General features: G+C 34.5%; 1 protein-coding gene across 1 annotated transcript in view; it reads right to left on the bottom strand.

Moving 5' to 3' along the window:
* Positions 1-20004, bottom strand: part of ADGB (androglobin) — a 176574-nt gene that overhangs the window by 21946 nt on the left and 134624 nt on the right. Inside the window, 3 exon segments of the mRNA XM_065888845.1 lie at positions 1981-2092; positions 4157-4353; positions 13981-14165. Coding sequence (XP_065744917.1) covers positions 1981-2092; positions 4157-4353; positions 13981-14165 — 494 coding nt within the window.

Raw genomic sequence — 20004 nt, forward strand, 5'->3', positions numbered from 1 at the left:
CCATTTGCTTGATGTGTAGGAGGTAATCAGCTGTGCATCTGTTTCTATGGGAGGAGGTAAATTCAGGAGCATCCTATGTCACCATCTTAAACCAGAATTCAGTTTGCAACTCTTTTGTGTAAATACTAAAGAGCACAGTTACTGGTTACATAGTGTCAATGAAAAATTAATTAGTCGATCTAAGAAAGAAATGGAAAAGATTTTCGAGTCAAATTGAGGATTATAACCCAGGAATAGCATTTCAGAAAGCTCTGAAAACTGTTCCACCCATTAGAAGTCAAGGCATAGTTATATAAGGTTTTTGAGACAGAGGGCTGTACATTAAATGATGAATTCTTGACAGTTTACACAATCCAGATCTAAGCGTCATCTTGTCCCCTTACAAGATCAAGAAGGAATGTTACCCTTTAGGAGTTGTCTTGTTGATGCCGGGAGAATGTTGCTTTTTATGGTTGAGCAGGTGTTTCTGCTGATGGGGGAGGTTTGGTAGATGTATAATGCAGATACACGGTGCACAGTAGAGGGGAGAGAGGAGACCAAAGGGCAGAGAACATTTTTTATGTTCACATTTTTCTTGTCATGCCATACAATGTGAATTTTATGTCACAACAGTAAATGCATTTTTAGTTTCATAAGAAACCATGCACCTCATTGTTCACTGCAGCACTATTTACAATAGCCAGGTTATGGAAGCAGCTTAAATGTCCATCGACAGATGAATGGTTAAAGAAGATGTGGCACATATATACAATGGAATATTACTCAACCATAAAAAAGAATGAAATAATGCCATTTGCAGTGACATGGATGGACCTAGATATTGTCATACTGAGTGAAGTAAGTCAGACAAAGACAAATATCATATGATATTGCTTATATGTGGAATCTAAAAAAATGATACAAATGAACCTATTTGCAAAACAGAAATAGAGTCACAGATATAGAAAACAAACTTATGGTTACCAAAGGGGAAAGGGGGTGGGGGTGGGGTAAATTGGGGGTTGGGGATTAACATATACACACTAGTATAGATAAAATAGATCATCAACAAGGACCTACCTACTGGATAGCACAGGGAACTCTACTCAAAACTCTGTAATGACCTATATGAGAATAGAATCTAAAAAAGAGTGGATATATGTATATGTATAACATTCACTTTGCTGTACAGCAGAAACTAACACAACATTGTAAATCAACTATACTCCAATAAAAATTAATTAAAAGAAAAGAAACCTTGAAACTTGTCTTCCAACTTGGCTGTACCATTTTGTATTCCCGCTATCAATGTATGAGAATTCCTGTTGCTCTGTATCCTCACCAGCTTTTGGTGTTGTAGTATGCTCTTTTGTATTGTATAGTGTTATTTTAAAAATAATGTACATATGTTAATTTTTATGATTAGGCAGTCTTGCTTAAAATTTGAAAAGAATATACATTGAAAATACTCATTCCTTCAGATTTAATTATTATACTGCATAATGTGATATAGTGCTTAGGAGTAGAGGCTATTTCAGATTTTTTTTTTTAGTCTAAAGCATCAAACTATCATTTCCTTCTCAGGAATATTAAGAGTAGTTTACATTTTAAAAAATAAACCTGAATCTTCTTTCAGTAGGAGATTCTCCTTCTTTTAAATATTTTTAAAAACTTATCTTTAAAGTTATACTTTCCCCAAAACTTGGACAAACATAATTTTATAACTAGAAAAGTTTCCTGTACCGTTGTTAGATAATCATCTAGTAATTTTTACTAACTGGACAAACTTTGTTTAAACTAGGCCTAAACAATCATATATTTTTGGTTTTTATAAACCAAACAGCAAGATTTTGAAACATGTAATCAATTAACAGAACAGGAAATGCCACTGGATTAAAGTACAAATTGTAAGCAATAAGGTTTTAATAATTACATGATAAATTTATTGTTAAATATTTCTAGAAGATGTAAAACACATGAATAACATTTAGGGTGACATACCTTTGTTATCATTTTTCTCTAAGTCTTTTAGTGCTTGAACAAACATCTGTTGACTTTCAGTGAGAGGCCAACTGTTATACAACACCAAACACTGTATAATATACTTGTATACCTAGGAAATAAAATGCAATAAACAATTAACAATAAAAATAAACATAGGATTTTAGGCACATAATAAATGCATATTTTCTGGATCATATAATAATACTTTAATTAGATACTGTCAGATGTTCTCCAAAATTCTATAATACCACAGTGTATAAAAGTTTATCCTCACAACCCCACAAATACTTACCATCATATATTCTAGTATTTATAACTTTTGCATTCATGTTTATAAATGAAATTTACTTATTTTACTTTTGCTACTTATCAGTTTTGGAATCAGAATTACATTAATCTCTTAAAAAGGATTGGAAGGTTTGTATTTTTTTTCTGTTTTCTAGAACAATTTATTCCTCAAAAGTCTGTTAGATCTATCCTGTAAAGCAGTTAGGCCTATAGCTTTTTGGAAAGGTAAGACTTTGATTATCATTTCAGTTTTATTATTCTTACTTATTATTTTATATTTTCTTTTTTTTAGTGGAGCAGGTATGCCATTCCTCCCCCAACTCCAGGAATTTTACATTTGAAACAATTTTTGTCAGTTTTAAATTGCTAGTATAGAGTTGTATATAATACTTAAAATTTTTTAAAAACCTGTTGTTTGCATTTATACCTCTATCCTAATTTTTTGTTCTGTATTTGATTTATTTATATTTTCTTTCTTTTTTTCTTACTTGATTAGTCTTACAAGAAGCATGTTTACTTTATTAATCTTAAGAAAGCATAGGTTTTATTAATTTTCCTAAATTTTATTCCCCATTTCATTAATTTCTACTCTCATTTTTATTAAAACTCTTTCTTATTTTTGAGTTATTCTTTTACTTTTTCTAACTTTTTGTTTTAATAGCTTAGTTCATTTGTTTAATCATTCATACTTTCTGACGAATTAATTTGAAAGTCAACATTCCACTGAATGCTACTTTAGATGTGGCTTACAAATTTTGATTTGTAGTTTTTTATTTTTATGGAGTCCTTTGTATTTAATAGTTTCTTTTTTAATGATTTTTTTAAACTAAAGAATTATTTAGTATATTTCACTGTGTTTTCACATTTATGGGATTTTAAGCAGTTAATTACTAATTACTATTGCATTGTGTTCAGATAACATTTACACAGTATAGTTTGGTTTTTATTGAGGCTTCCTGTGTGCTCTATGGAAAAGTATATTCTCTTTTATTAGGTGGAGTGTTCTATATAGATATCTAAAAGATTAAGCTTCTACTTAATACTTCATATCCTAATGATCAAATATATTGTTTTTCATCTTGATCTACTTGTTTCTGAAAGATATGTGTTAAAATATTCAACTCAATTGTTAACTTATTTTTCTCTACAGCTCTAATAGTTTTGCTTTTTATTTATTGAGTCTAGGCAGTGAGATGCCTATATGTCAGTTATGGTCATACTGCTTTATTTTTCCTTTTATTTTTGTATAATATCCCCCATGAATCCTATGTATTGAGATATTAAAATATCATCACAGCTCTCTTTTGGTTCAAGTTTAAACTTTCTGTGCTATTTTGTTTAAAAGTGTCACCTTTAGACTACTTACAGTTGGATCTTATTTTTTATCTAATGTTAAAATTTTATCCTTCTAATTGATTAATAATCCATTTGCATTTATTTTAATTACTGCCATATTAGGATTTATTTTTGGCATTTTGTTTTCATTTCTTTTAATTAGTTAATTTATTTTGGTTTTCAATGGATAAATCATGTTTTCTTTTGCTGCCTTAAATTATATGCATTGTCCTTTATTTCTTCAATTTAAGGCACATGCAAATATGTTTTTCTTAATATATGACCTTTTTCAAAGTCTCATAACCACTAACTCATATATAATGTAAGATAATAACATCTACATTATAGGGTTAGTGTAAAAATTAAATTTATCACATATTTTAAAATCTTGGCACAGAGAAAATTTTCAATAATTCTTCAATTCTGGTTATACACTAGCGGCACTACATATAAAAAGTATTATACATGAACAATTTTTAGGAAAATGTTGCAATTTATGTTAAATTTTTATGAGCAGTACCATTAAATAATTCTTTTAAATGTAAATTACCTGCTGTGGTGTGCTAGCATTTTCTTCTATAGTGGGTACAGAGATAGTTTCCTCATCCAAAATAGGCTGACCAGTGTCTACTATTGCACTTCCAGGTCTTTTATAGGATTTATGACCTCCTGGGGCAGATTTCTTCTTAACGTAAAATTCGTGCTCTTTCTTGAATGAAGCATGAGTTGAAAGAATTTGCTTGCTAGCTGAATATGAGAAATATTAGGATTAAGTTAAGATATGTGGAATGCATAGTTATTACTGACTGTGTTATTTAGTTATATCCTTATAGAACACTCAAAGGGACAGGTCAATTTGTTTTGTTTTAATGAGATAAAAACCAACATCACTGGCTTCTTGGAAATATTCTGGTCTTAAAGAAACTTAGTGTAATGGTATATGACTTGCATAGAGCCACCACTGATTGATAAAAGATTATACAACAATTCAACAATTTCTCATTCATTCTGTGCCGCTCGAATGACAATAAACTAATACCACACACTCTGACTTCTTCAGCGTTTAATACTATGTGTGTGTATGTTACTGTAATTTTTAATTTTTACAGTCATTATTTCTTAATTAACAGATAATATAAATACCATTGGAAGGGATACAAATAGATATGTGCTGGATGTTAATTAATTCACCAAACATGTATTGAGGAAACATAAGTGAAGCACACAGGGAAATTCGGATTCCAACCATGACAGAATAATGGGCACTGGATTTATTTTTATACCACAAAAATGATAAATTTGGACAAAATGCATAAAACAACTGCTTTAAGCCGGAGGACAATAGACAGCCCAGGACTGTGATCCTTGAGAGAAGGGCAATATTCAAGATGATCTCTCCACTTTCCCACATTTCTGCCCGTGAAGATCTTCTCACCCATGGCACAGGGAAATAGAGTTCAAACAGTGAACAGCTGTGTTGTCAGATTTAGGAAGCAAAGATTGGAATTTGAGGCTCCTGAGACAATTAGAATTTGTGAGGCAGGGTACCAAGAAAGCAGGCATCTGAGCAGCGAAGGAACTCACAAATATGCATAGGGGTCTACTTGAGTCTTTAGCTGAATTTTAAACTTCGTTTGTACAAATACCTAACGATGCCTGGTAGACATTACTGGAAGATTGTGAGCTTAATGGAGATTCTGAAGGTTGCAGTGTTGAGTTGAGAGACATTGGAGTTCTGCCAAAATGAAGAAAATTTAATGAAAACACAGCATTCAGCTGAAACTCAAGAAAGGCTGTTCTTTAGAGCTACCCTAGCCCTGGAGTAATGGAAACTCTAGACCTGACTTAAGAAAGCTTAGAACAAAGTTTTGATAGGATTAAGCTAAACTGTCAGTAAACTGTCTGCCAGAACAAAATTCAACACTCTTTTGATGAAGACAGCATAATCTAGAGTCTTGGTAACGTAGCAAATACAATGGACAGTGCACAATGTAACCAATAGAAAAAAGTCAATAGAAATACCCTTAGAGCTGACACAGATGTTGGACTTAGCAAACAAGGACTTTAAAATAGTGATTAAAAACGTGTTTAAGGATTTAAGGGAAAAGGTTGACATAATGAAAGAACAAATGGTGAATATTAACAGAGAAATGAACTATATAAAAAATAAAAAGAAATTCTAGAGCTGACTATAACTGAAATGAGACATTCCTGGATGGACTTAAACATTGTCAAATTTAGAAGAAAAGATTAGTAAACTTGAAAATAAGCAATAGAGATGATCTAAATGGAAACAAAGAATGAAGAAAAAAAAACTGAACAGAGGCTAAGTGACCCATGGTACAATACTGTAGTGGGTGGAATAGTGACCCCCTCCCCAAAGACATATGTCCACCTAGAACCTCAGTATGTAACCTCATTTGACAAAAGGGTGTTTGCAGCTATAATTAAGGTAAGGATTCCACCATGAGATCAACCTGGATTAAAGAGGACCCTAAATCCTATGATGAGCATCCTTAAAAGAGAAAAGGAGAAGACACAAATACACAGAATGAAAGTCATGTGAAGACAGGGGCAGACATTGGCACAGATATGCTCTCACAAGCCAAGAAATGCCAGGAGCCAACAATGGTTAGAAGAGGCAAGGAAGGATTCTCTCATAGAGGCTTTGATGGAGATATGGCTCTGATAACACCTTGATTTTGGACTTCTGCCTTCCAGAACTGTGACAGAATACATCTTTGTTGTTTCAAGCCACCCAGTGTGTGGTAAATTGCTACGGCAGCCCTAGTAAATGAATATAGCTATCAAATGATAAAATTTATGTGTATTCTTAGTCCTAAATGGAGCTCCTATAGAAATAAAATACTTAGGTATAGATTTAATAGACTATCTGTAAAATCTGTACATTGAAGGTTTAAAACATCGTTGAGAGAAATTAAAGATATACTGTGTTCATGGACCAGAAAACTCCATTTTGTTAAGATGCCAATGTTCCCCAAGTTTAACACAATTCCAGTTAAAATCTAAAGCAGTAAACTGTGTGGTCTATCCATACAATGGACTAATACTCAGCAATATAAAAAGGAATGGAGTAGCAACAACATGGAAGTATCTTAAAAACATTATGCTGAGCAAAAGATACCAGTGCCAAAAGAGTATTTACAGTTTTCCAATTTCATGAAGTTCTAGAAGAGACAAAACTAGTTTATTGTTATGGAAATGTGAACAGTGGTTGCCTCTTTGGGGATTGGGAAATTGAATGGAAATAGATTGAGGGATTTTTTCTGGGAAATAGAAATGTTCTATATCTTGTTAAGAGTATGAGGCATACTGGTACATTGCACTTATCAAAACTCATCAACTTAGATTTGCACTTCTTGCCATATGTAAATTACCCTCCAATAAAAAATTAACAATGAATGACACAAAGTCCCTATCCTTGTGAATTCCTTCATTACTTCCTTCAGACATTTAGTTATTCATTCATAACCACTTGTTATCAAAAATATTGGAAACAAATATAAAAAAGGAAAAAAAAAATTCTTAATATACGATAATCTACATGTAAATTAGGAGAAAAACAACTAATTCCAATAGAAAATGAGCAAAACACTCAAAAAATTTTTCAAAGAAGGAAATATTAAAGGAGGATATATAAGATATATAAAAATATGCTTAAACCTCATTAATGATAAGTGAAATATAAATAAATCTTTTTAGCATTAAAATTGGAATGAAGAAATATGAAAAACCAAGAAATATGATATCTTACTGTCATTCAGGGGAGTATGGATAAAATAAGGTAAATGTACACAAACTCAATGGAGGGAAATTTGACAAAATCTACCTAAATCACTACTGCATGTACCCAATGACCCAATAGTTCTAAGCATTTATCTAATATATGCATATACATGTTCAGAAAATTATATACTCAGATTTTTTTTAATTCAGCACTGTTTATATAAACTAATGATTAGAATGATCACAAATCACTATCAGTAGGAGACTGGTTATATTAATTATATCATCAACAAATTTGAGAAATAAATGAAAATGAAATATTGAAATAAATGAAATAAAACATTTTACTATTATTTAATCCATAGTACTTCCCCAAACCCTCAATTGCTTAGATTGCAAATTTTGTGGGAAATTAGAAATTTTGTATTAATTCTACAGAATGAGTACTGGTATAAGATATTATGCCTGAAAATTATATAAGATATGTAGACATTCTTTAAAATTCCCACGAGATAGTACAAAACCTAAAGAGGCTCTTATTTAAGATTTTGTTACTAGCTCACTTCAAAGCCTTCAACATCTTTGCAATGGAATTTATTTCTTCTTTAGTACCATACAATGTTTGCTCACAGAATATATACTGTGGTCTGTCATGTCCTGTTGCACTACCAATATAATACACACACACGTTTTTTTGCATGTACTTTCGGTGGGGTACCCCAGAAATACATGTAGTAAAAAACTCTTAAGTGGATGTGTTTCCAAGAAAAGCATCTGAAAACCGTTTAGAAAGGAAAAGAAATTTCAGTGTCTGCTTGTGTAATTCATAAACATAAATAGCATCCCTTTAAAAGTAATAGCCTGTCTGAAATCTAAATAAAGAAAATATCTAATTCACAATTACTACCCTATCAATGTCTATGGAGAAATTTTTCAGTCTTTTCTGTGAAACACAACAAAACTCAGGAATAAATAGAAAGAAATTTACTTGCATACAAATTCAATACTATGAAGTTGTCAGTTTTCCTTAAACTAATTTAATCTATATATTCAAGGCAATCAGAAGGAAATGATTTTTTTTTGGTTTGAGGGGAAATTTTTAAAAATTGTATTAAAGTTCATCTAGAAATACAAATATGAAAATAGAAATATCTTGTAAAAGAATAACAATCTTGGATAGTGACTCTAATTTGGGGACAATTTCTGAATTATGTTCCCATTATCATCTTTCTACTCCATTTTGCTGTCACTTTCTTTGCCAGAAATAAATTCATAACACTGTTTTAAATGTTTATGTATAATTCTCTTGTTAATGGTAATTTTTGCAGTGAAATAAGGATAAGCTATGTGATAACTGTAAACAGTGTTTCCTCTACGAATATAAATGAAAAGATCTGGAGAGTAATGCTGGAGGTAACTATTTATTTAAAAGAAAAAAACATGAGGCCATAAACAGAAAAGGAGAGTTGCACATTAGTGCTTGCTAAAGTATATCCCTGCATGAAGTAAAGTAAAGTAAAATGTATCCCTGCATTTGGACTAGCAAAACATAACAGTACTCTAATGGTCTTAACATACCTGAAGAAAAATATATATAAATATTATTTTTTATTATCTGAACTTATCTGAATAAAAATATATAAATGGTGCAGGCAGATTGACATGAAAAGCCGCAAAGTAGTAATATGAACTAGTACTGAAAATGATCTAGAAGATTTTCAGGGATGAAGGGAAAACGAGGGGAAAAAAGGAGACATGACCCAACTTCTCTGGTGATCCGGTGGGTAGGACTCTGCACTCCCAACGCAGGGGGACTGGGTTTGATCCCTGGTCAGGGAACTAGATCCGCATGTGGCAACTAAAACGATCCCGCATCCCGCAACTAAAGATCCCGCATGCTGCAACTAAGACCTGGTGCAGACAAATAAATAAATATTTTTTTAAAACCAAAAACAAAAGAACTGCTTAATTTCCCATTTTGCCAAAGCTCAGACTTACTAACATAATACAGGGTATTTCCCACCTCCCTGTGTCTAAATCACCATGTTTGTGCCCCAATTTTGTTATCACAGTGTGGTGTCTTCTCAATTCTCCGCTCCTCCAAATTCTTATTCATATTTAAAAGGAATATCCTTGGGCTGCAATGACAACTCAAACACTGTTTCCAGGGTCAATAAGAGAGGAGAAAAAGAGCCCTGCCTTGTTTGCATTTATTTTAGAAAGGAAAAAAAAGAAAAGTATCAATATTAGACAGAAAATAGGTAAAAGACAGTTCTTTTTAGTAATTTGCTTATATACTTGAGATAATCAGCATAAACACTATTGGGAAAAATGAGAGATCAGGAAGAGTACCGGCCACCAAATAGGTAAAGGTCACCTAGAAGATATAATCAATTTTAAAACAAAACATGATGACAGAATTCAGAAAAAGCATATTTATCAAAATAAATGTAAATGGAGGGGCTTCCCTGGTGGCACAGTGGTTGAGAATCTGCCTGCTAATGCAGGGGACATGGGTTCGAGCCCCGGTCTGGGAGGATCCCATATGCCGCGGAGCAACTAGGCCTGTGAGCCACAACTACTGAGCCTGCGCGTCTGGAGCCTGTGCTCCGCAACAAGAGAGGCCGCGATAGTGAGAGGCCCGCGCACTGCAATGAAGAATGGCCTCCACTTGCCACAGCTAGAGAAAGCCCTTGCAGAGAAACGAAGACCCAACATAGCAAAAATAAATAAATAAATTACTAAAACTCCTACCCCCAACATCTTCTAAAAAAAAAAAAGAAAAATGTAAATGGATTATATTACTCTATTTCAGAGACTAGAGTCTTGGATTGAGTGGAAAAAAATATCCATTTATAAGAGAAAGGTTGAAAAACTAAATGTATGAACCAAAATGAACATGCTAATGATAACAAATGGAAGAACAAGTGTTAATGTCAGACAATCTATTAAAGTTGATAAAAGACTGCTTTACATTCATTTTAAAAATACAACATATCAATAAATATAAAGCAGATGTAGAACTTATGCAACTAGCAATGTAATATAGAAATATGTAAAATGAAAAATAATTAGAGATAAATTTTTACTTTTTCAGAAATTTACAAGCCAATAAGATGAAACGTAAATGACAATTTAAATTTATATCTCGGAGTATCACTGTTGTCCATTATTTCAGAAATAATTTGTTTATTAAAGCTCCTGTGTAGCCAGAATCATCAAGAAAAAAAGGGAGAAGACTCAAATCAATAGAATTAGAAACGAAAAAGGAGAAGTAACAACTGACACTGCAGAAATACAAAAGATCATGAAATTACTACAAGCAACTCAATGCCAATAAAATGGACAACCTGGAAGAAATGGACAAATTATTAGAAATGCACAACCTGCCAAGATTGAATCAGGAAGAAATAGAAAATATGAACAGAACAATCACAAGCACTGAAATTGAAACTGTGATTAAAAATCTTCCAACAAACAAAAGCCCAGGACCCGATGGCTTCACAGGCGAATTCTCTCAAACATTTAGAGAAGAGCGAACTCTTCCAAAATATACCAGAGGGAGGAACACTCCCAAATTCCTTCTACGAGGCCACCATCACCTTGATACCAAAACCAGACAAGGATGTCACAAAGAAAGAAAACTACAGGCCAATATCACTGATAAACATAGATGCAAAAATCCTCAACAAAATACTAGCAAACAGAATCCAAGAGCACATTAAAAGGATCATACACCATGATCAAGTGGGGTTTATTCCAGGAATGCAAGGATTCTTCAATATACGCAAATCGATCAACGTAATAAACCATATTAACAAATTGAAGGAGAAAAAACATATGATCATATCAATAGATGCAGAGAAAGCTTTTGACAAAATTCAACACCCATTTATGATAAAAACCCTGCAGAAAGTAGGCACAGAGGGAACTTTCCTCAATATAATAAAGGCCATATATGACAAACCCACAACCAACATCTTCCTCAATGGTGAAAACCTGAAAGCATTTCCACTAAGATCAGGAACAAGACAAGGTTGCCCACTCTCACCACTCTTACTCAACATAGTTTTGGAAGTTTTAGCCACAGCAATCAGAGAAGAAAAGGAAATAAAAGGAATCCAAATCGGACAAGAAGAAGTAAAGCTGTCACTGTTTGCAGATGACATGATACTATACATAGAGAATCCTAAAGATGCTATAAGAAAACTACTAGAGCTAATCAATGAATTTGGTAAAGTAGCAGGATACAAAATTAATGCACAGAAATCTCTGGCATTCCTATACACTAATGATGAAAAATCTGAAAGTGAAATCAGGAAAACACTCCCATTAACCATTGCAACAAAAAGAATAAAATATCTAGGTATAAACCTACCTAAGGAGACAAAAGACCTGTATGCAGAAAATTATAAGACACTGATGAAAGAAATTAAAGATGATACAATAGGTGGAGAGATATACCATGTTCTTGGATTGGAAGAATCAACATTGTGAAAATGACTCTACTACCCAAAGAAATCTACAGATTCATGCAATCCCTATCAAACTACCACTGGCATTTTTCACAGAACTAGAACAAAAAATTTCACAATTTGTATGGAAACACAAAAGACCCCAAATAGTCAAAGCAATCATGAGAACGAAAAAAGGAGCTGGAGGAATCCGGCTCCCTGACTTCAGACTATACTACAAAGCTACAGTAATCAAGACAGTATGGTACTGGCACAAAAACAGAATGATAGATCAATGGAACAGGATAGAAAGCCCAGAGATAAACCCATGTACATATGGTCACCTTATCTTTGAAAAAGGAGGCAGGAATGTACAGTGGAGAAAGGACAGCCTCTTCAGTAAGTGGTGCTGGGAAAACTGGACTGGTATATATAAAAGTATGAGATTGGATCACTCCCTAACACCATACACAAAAATAAGCTCAAAATGGATTAAAGACCTAAATGTAAGGCCAGAAACTATCAAACTCTTAAAGAAAAACATAGGCAGAACACTCTATGATATAAATCACAGCTAGATCCTTTTTGGCCCACCTCCTAGAGAAATGGAAATAAAAACAAAAATAAACAAATGGGACCTAATGAAACTTCAAAGCTTTTGCACAGCAAAGGAAACCATAAATAAGACCAAAAGACAACCCTCAGAATGAGAGAAAATATTTGCAAATGAAGCAACTGACAAAGGATTAATTTCCAAAACTTACAAGCAGCTCATGCAGCTCAATAACAAAAAAACAAACAACCCAATCCAAAAATGCGCAGAAGACCTAAACAGACATTTCTCCAAAGAAGATATACAGACTGCCAACAAACACATGAAAGAATGCTCAACATCATTAATCATTAGAGAAATGCAAATCAAAACTACAATGAGATATCATCTCACACCAGTCAGAATGGCCATCATCAAAAAATCTAGAAACAATAAATGCTGGAGAGGGTGTGGAAAAAAGGGAACCCTCTTGCACTGCTGGTGGGAATGTGAATTGGTACAGCCACTATGGAGAACAGTATGGAGGTTCCTTAAAAAACTAAAAGTAGAACTACCATATGACCCAGCCATCCCACTACTGGGCATATACCCTGAGAAAACCATAATTTAAAAGGAGTCATGTACCAAAATGTTCATTGCAGCTCTATTTACAATAGCCCGGAGATGGAAACAACCTAAGTGCCCATCATCGGACGAATGGATAAAGAAGATGTGGCACATATATACAATGGAATATTACTCAGCCATAAAAAGAAACGAAATTGAGCTATTTGTAATGAGGTGGATAGACCTAGAGTTTGTCATACAGAGTGAAGTAAGTCAGAAAGAGAAAAACAAATACCGTATGCTAACACATATATATGGAATTTAAGAAAAATAATGTCATGAAGAACCTAGGGGTAAGACAGGAATAAAGACACAGACCTACTAGAGAATGGACTTGAGGATATGGGCGCGGGGAAGGGTGAGCTGTGACAAAGCAAAAGAGAGGCCTGGACATATATACACTACCAAACGTAAGGTAGATAGCTAGTGGGAAGCAGCCACATAGCACAGGGAGATCAGCTCGGTGCTTTGTGACCACCTGGAGGGGTGGGATAGGGAGGGTGGGAGGGAGGGAGACGCAAGAGGGAAGAGATACGGGAACATATGTATCACTGATTCACTTTGTTATAAAGCAGAAACGAACACACCATTGTAAAGCAATTATACCCCAATAAAAATAATTTTAAAAAAAGCTCCTGTGACTATTACATTGCAAGTAATAACTTCAAAGTTTCTGTTAATTTTGATAAGTAGAATATTTTCTAAAAATAATGAATTGGGAATAAAAGTAAAAAAAGTTTTCAAAGTAATAACAATCTATTTCTTATTCAGAAGTCTAAGAAGGTTCAGGTAATAAAGTTTCTAAAGTACAGTTATAACAAATCTGTTGATCTTCAGAGACTAATATGGCACACAAAAGCAATCGTTTTTAAAAAATATTTCCCATTATGATATCAAATTTTAGCAATTAAATGCTTACTTGCTATTTTATCTTAAAACATTTAGAAAATCAGTTACATAAACATAAATATCTGTTTATGAATCTAAATAACCAATTCCAAAAGCCACACTTACACTGGCAGCTCAAGGCTTTCTCATTCCCCAAGAGGTTAATTGCTGGAATGATAACTTGGCCCTTCCCCGTGGAGCTCACGATAACTTCTGCATTTTCTAGGATCTGTAGTTTGATGAATGCATCTGGTTTGGACGTGCGTACCTGTATTGTAACAGGATGTGGTAATGCAACTTTAACTGAATACCTATAAAGAAAAACATTCACTTTTATAAACAAGTATGCTGGTCTTTCCTTCAAATAGCTAAAAGAAACTGTATCATTTGCTGATATGATAATCTACAAGTAAAACCACTTTATAAAGTCAGTTAAAATCCTGGAAATATTAGTGCTATTATAAACTTTGGCAAAAGACCACAGTATGCTGTGGTAAAATGAAGTTAAATATAGGATGTTTATTATCATCATATCCCAAACAGGAAATGTAACTTTTTATTTAGATATAATAAGCACTCACTTATAAAACTTGATAGACTGCAAACTACTGCCACATCAAACCTTTCCATTACGCCCTCCTCTCTAGTGGGACAAAAAGCACAACCGGCAGTAGCTTTCAAAACCTCACTGTTAACAGTGTTTGTTAAATACTGTTAACAGTATTTTCTTTCACAAAAATACAGAGAAGTCAGAAGTAGTACCTGTCGCTTATGCTCTCACCCTTTAACCAAGCCAGTTGGGAACCTCTTACAAAAAAGACTGGAAATGTGCAGTCTGATTCCTTCCCAACTCCTCTCTTAATGCAGTCTAAGAGGTTTCTTGTTTTGTTGAGGTTCTTTCCTACTTTAGGTGAATCTTTGCAAATGTTCAGGACCCTATAAACTTTCAATTTCTCTAGAAACTTGCTTTTCTATCTTCTCTCTTCCTTATCTTAAATTTCCCCACTTTATTTCTCCTTGATATTGGCTTTTGTATCTATGCAGTTCTCACCCACTGAAAAACAGATCAAAACAAAACAAAAAACAAACCAAAAAAAAAAAAATCTTCAATCAACCCTGTTGACCAGTCTCGGCTCTATTTTATTCCCCAGCTAACAATCTAAGGAGAGTTGTCAACTTCCACTGTCCTCGGCTCATCACCTCCCACTCACTCACAGCGCTCCACTCTGCCCCCAACCAAGGTGCTAAACTTGCTCTTGCCATGGTGTCAAGCACCTTGTCACCACCCTATAGAAACCTCAGTTCTCATCTTCCTGAACTGTTAGGAGAATCTGACAAAGTCGAATCAACCCTCATTTTCTCTTTCTTCAAAAACTTTTCTCCATGAGCATAATAACTTTTGTACCTCCTATTTCAGGGGTGCTACTTTTAGACTTCTCTCACACTGACATTCCCATACATACCAGAGAATCTTAATATTCTGTCCTGGATCTGACTCTCTTTGTACAAACTTTCCTGGGCACTTCCATGGGCATAAACAGAATAATGAGTTCCAAATCTGTGTCTCCAGCCCGACTCCCCTCTGCAGTATCCCTTGGACATTTCACTGGTCTACCATGTTTAACACCTAAAAATGACTTAGGACTTCCTTGGTGGCACAGTGGTTAAGAATCCGCCTGCCAATGCAGGGGACACGGGTTCGATCCCTGGTCTGGGAAGATCCCACGTGCTACAGAGCAGCTAAGCCTGTGCACCACAACTACTGAGCCTGCGCTCTAGAGCCCGTGTGCCACAACTACTGAGCCCTCCTGCCACAACTCCTGAAGCCTGCGCACTCTAGGGTCCTCTTGCTGCAACTACTGAGCTTACGTGCTGCAACTACTGAAGCCTGTGTGCCTAGAGCCTGTGCTCTGCAACAAGAGAAGCCACCTCAATGAGAAGCCCGCACACTGCAACGAAGAGTAGCCCCCGCTCACCGCAAATAGAGAAAGCCCGCGCGCAGCAAGGAAGGCTCAGTGCAGCCAAAAAAATTTTTTAAAAAAGAATTTATTGTCTTTCTGTTGCCCAACCAGCCAATGGGGTTCTCTTCCTGTAACCTCTAACTAACTAAATGACACTTACTGTCCAACAGTTCCCCAAGTCAAACCCCAATAAACCAACGCTCTCAATTTTACTTCCTTGGTACCTTAAAATCCTTTCTCGTCCCTCTAGATTCATTGTCACTACCTGTTATGGGTTAAATTGTGTCCCCCTCAAAAACATGCTGGAGTCCTAACCCCCAACCCCTCACAATGTCACCACTCTTAGAGATATTATCTCCCAGAGATAATCAAGTTAAAATGAGGTCCTTATGAAAAAGGGAAGTTTGGAGACAGACACAAGGAGAATGGTGCGTGAAGAGGAACAGAAAGACCAGGGTGATAAATCTACGAGTCAAAGAATGCCAATGACCAGAACCCCCTAGAAGCTAGCAGAAAGCATGGAGCATCTTCTCCCTCCCAGCCCTCAGTAGGAATCAGTCCAGCTGGCACTTTGATCTCAGACTTGCAGAGTCAGGATTTCTGTTATGTAAGCCACCTACTTTGCCAGTTTGTGGCCCTTTGTTATGGCAGCCTTAGCAAACAAATACACTGACTTCACTTGCCATGATCACACACCTGGGTTATTCTGCAACTTCTACGTGGCTGGTTTCCCTGTCTCCAGTTATGTTTCCCTTCATCCATACAACACACTGCAGTCTTCCGAGTGAGCTTTTTTCCTTTTTGTTTCATGTTTTGTACCTTTTATGATTACATATAATTTCATAACAATAAGGTTCTAACATTTTTTCTGTTCTTAGAAATTATATTTAGAGTACTTTTTCAATTCATACGTTGCAGACATAATGTTTTAACACAGTCTATTAATGCCATTTTTCTTAAAATCCTCCAAAGCATCTCAGTGCCTCTACGGTTAAATCTGAATCTCTTCTTGCCTTGAGGCCCTTCAGGAAAGGGCCCTGCCAACCTCTGGATCTTACTTCTTGCTAGAGCACCCTAGAACCCCATTTTGCAAACAAAACAAAGATCATACTGAAAAGTCATATTCTCTCTAATTTCTGAATTTTTACATGTGCTACTCAAGCAGTTCTCTCCTCACCTTCCTCTCAACTCATCCTGACAGATTTAGGACCAGCTGCTATGACTAATTTAGGTATTGGATTCAATATCACTGAGTCTAATAGTGGCCCTGCTGTGTGATACAATGGTTTCCTATCATAGTAGTTAAAATACTTTATCACAATTGTTATTTTTAGTTACTGGCACATTTCCTTCCTTCTCTCCTTTTTTTTTTTTTGCTTTCTTCTAATAGGCAGTATGCAAATATATTACAAGAAGCAGATAGATTAAAAAGAGAATTCTTCAACCCTTTTATTGCCCTCAGTTTATGTGCTTTTGTTTAGTATTTTCTCTAAAATTTTACCTGTATATAAAATATATAAACAACTATAAACACAAGAAAATATACTTGGAACACCATACACAAAGATAAACTCAAAATGGATTAAAGACCTAAATGTAAGGCCAGACACTATCAAACTCTTAGAGGAAAACATAGGCAGAACACTCTATGACATAAATCACAGCAAGATCCTTTTTGACCCACCTCCTAGAGAATTGGAAATAAAAATAAAAATAAACAAATGGGACCTAATGAAACTTCACAGCTTTTGCACAGCAAAGGAAACCATAAACAAGACCAAAAGACAACCCTCAGAATGGGAGAAAATATTTGCAAATGAAGAAACTGACAAAGGATTAACTCCAAAATTTACAAGCAGCTCATGCAGCTCAATAACAAAAAAACAAACAACCCAATCCAAAAATGGGCAGAAGACCTAAATAGACATTTCTCCAAAGAAGACATACAGATGGCCAAGAGGCACATGAAAAGTTGTTCAATATCACTAGTTGTTAGAGAAATGCAAATCAAAACTACAATGACGTATCACCTCACACCAGTTAGAATGGGCATCATCAGAAAATCTACAAACAACAAATCCTGGAGAGGGTATGGAGAAAAGGGAACCCTCTTGCACTGTTGGTGGGAATGTAAATTGATACAGCCACTATGGAGAACAGTATGGAGTTTCCTTAAAAATCTAAAAATAGAACTACCATATGACCCAGCAATCCCACTACTGGGCATATACCCTGAGAAAACCATAATTCAAAAAGAGTCACGTACCAAAATGTTCATTGCAGCTCTATTTACAATAGCCATGACATGGAAGCAACCTAAGTGTCCATCAACAGATGAGTGGATAAAGAAGATGTGGCACATATATACAATGGAATATTACTCAGCCATGAAAAGAAATGAAATTGAGTTATTTGTAGTGTGGTAGATGGACCTAAAGTCTGTCATACAGAGTGAAGTAAGTCAGAAAGAGAAATACCGTATACTAACACATATATATGGAATCTAAGAAAAAAAAAATGTCATGAAGAACCTAGGAGCAAGACGGGAATAAAGACACAGACCTACTAGAGAATGGACTTGAGGATATGGGGAGGGGGAAGGGTAAGCTGTGACAAAGTGAGAGAATGGCATGGACATATATACACTACCAAACGTAAAATAGATAGCTAGTGGGAAGCAGCCGCATAGCACAGGGAGGTCGGCTCAGTGCTTTGTGACCACCTAGAGGGGTGGCATAAGGAGGGTGGGAGGGAAGGAGACGCAAGAGGGAAGAGATATGGGAACGTATATATATAACTGATTCACTTTGTTCTAAAGCAGAAACTAACACACCATTGTAAAGCAATTATACTCCAATAAAGATATTAAAAAGGAAAAAAAAAGAAAATATACTTGCGATATACTGTATATATTGTTCTGTAATTTAGTTTTGTTGTTGATTATCTTTCTTTGCAAAAAATGTGAGCATGTTTGTTAAAGGGAAAAAGGTTTTAAGGAACAAATAAATATTAATTATAGAGAAAAATCAGCCAGAATACAATGAATTATTATTTGTGCCTATACTGTCAGAAAGACTTGGGTTTTACTTTTGAAAACCAATTTACCAATATGTATGGTTTCTTTAAAATATTTAATCTCCTTAAAACAATAAATCTTTAGACAATAATCAGAAATTTTCTTTAATATTTACAATAAAATATGCCCATCATATCTCTATTAATACTATAGAAAAAGTAGAAAAGGAAATTTGTAACAACAGGGAATAACCAATAACCAAAAAATTTGTATATTCATGTGAATAATTATTAGATAATCATGAAAAAGAGTTCACAAAATGTCTTAACGGCATTGGGAAATGTTAACACTATAATGTTAAGTAAAAAGTCAGATTATAAAACTTATGTTATGATTTTAATAAGTTAAACTGTGACTAGAAAAAACATTCTAAGAAAATACAATAGAATACTAACAATGATAGTTTCTAGGTTGTTTGATTATGTGTGATTTTTATTTCCTTAATAAATAACATATTTGCCAAACTTTCTGCATAGAAAAAATATATGAAAAGAGAAGACAAGTATTCTAACAACTCATTTAATGAACATTTAACAATATTTAGTGAAGGCCAACTACGTGTCAGGCATATATCAATACGTCCTGTATTGATAAGATATGGTTCCTGCCTCCAATAAATGTTAATTCTCATGGAGGTGTATGTGAAATTAACCAGATAAAATTTGATATGTCACATTCTCAGAAAGAACCAAAGACTATAGAAGCACGACCAGGACTAACTAGTTATATTTGGAGGTTTGGGTATAAAAGATTTGACTCTTGAAAGTGATCCTTAAAAGTGATAAATTTTGCTAGGTGGAAAAATGGAGACAGAATATAACAAGATAAGAGGAAAGGCATGGGCAAGATAAAATCACATCACAAATATGTCAGGAGCTGGTCCATAGCTCCATCAAGAGAGTGCACAGTGTGTTGGGAGGCTGGGCAGGAGTGTTTGTGGTTTGGATTTTACTTTACAGCCAATGGAAATTTGTCCAAAATTTTAAAGATGGGAAATCACATATTTAAATGTGTTTGTTAGAAAGGTAACTACTCTGGTAGTAAAGGATGGATATGTAAATGAATAAAGTGAGAGAGACAGAGAAACCGTTAAAAATGAAGAGTGGATATAAC

This window comes from Phocoena phocoena, chromosome 12 (genome assembly GCF_963924675.1).
Source record: "Phocoena phocoena chromosome 12, mPhoPho1.1, whole genome shotgun sequence".
In the NCBI taxonomy this organism is placed as follows: domain Eukaryota; kingdom Metazoa; phylum Chordata; class Mammalia; order Artiodactyla; family Phocoenidae; genus Phocoena; species Phocoena phocoena.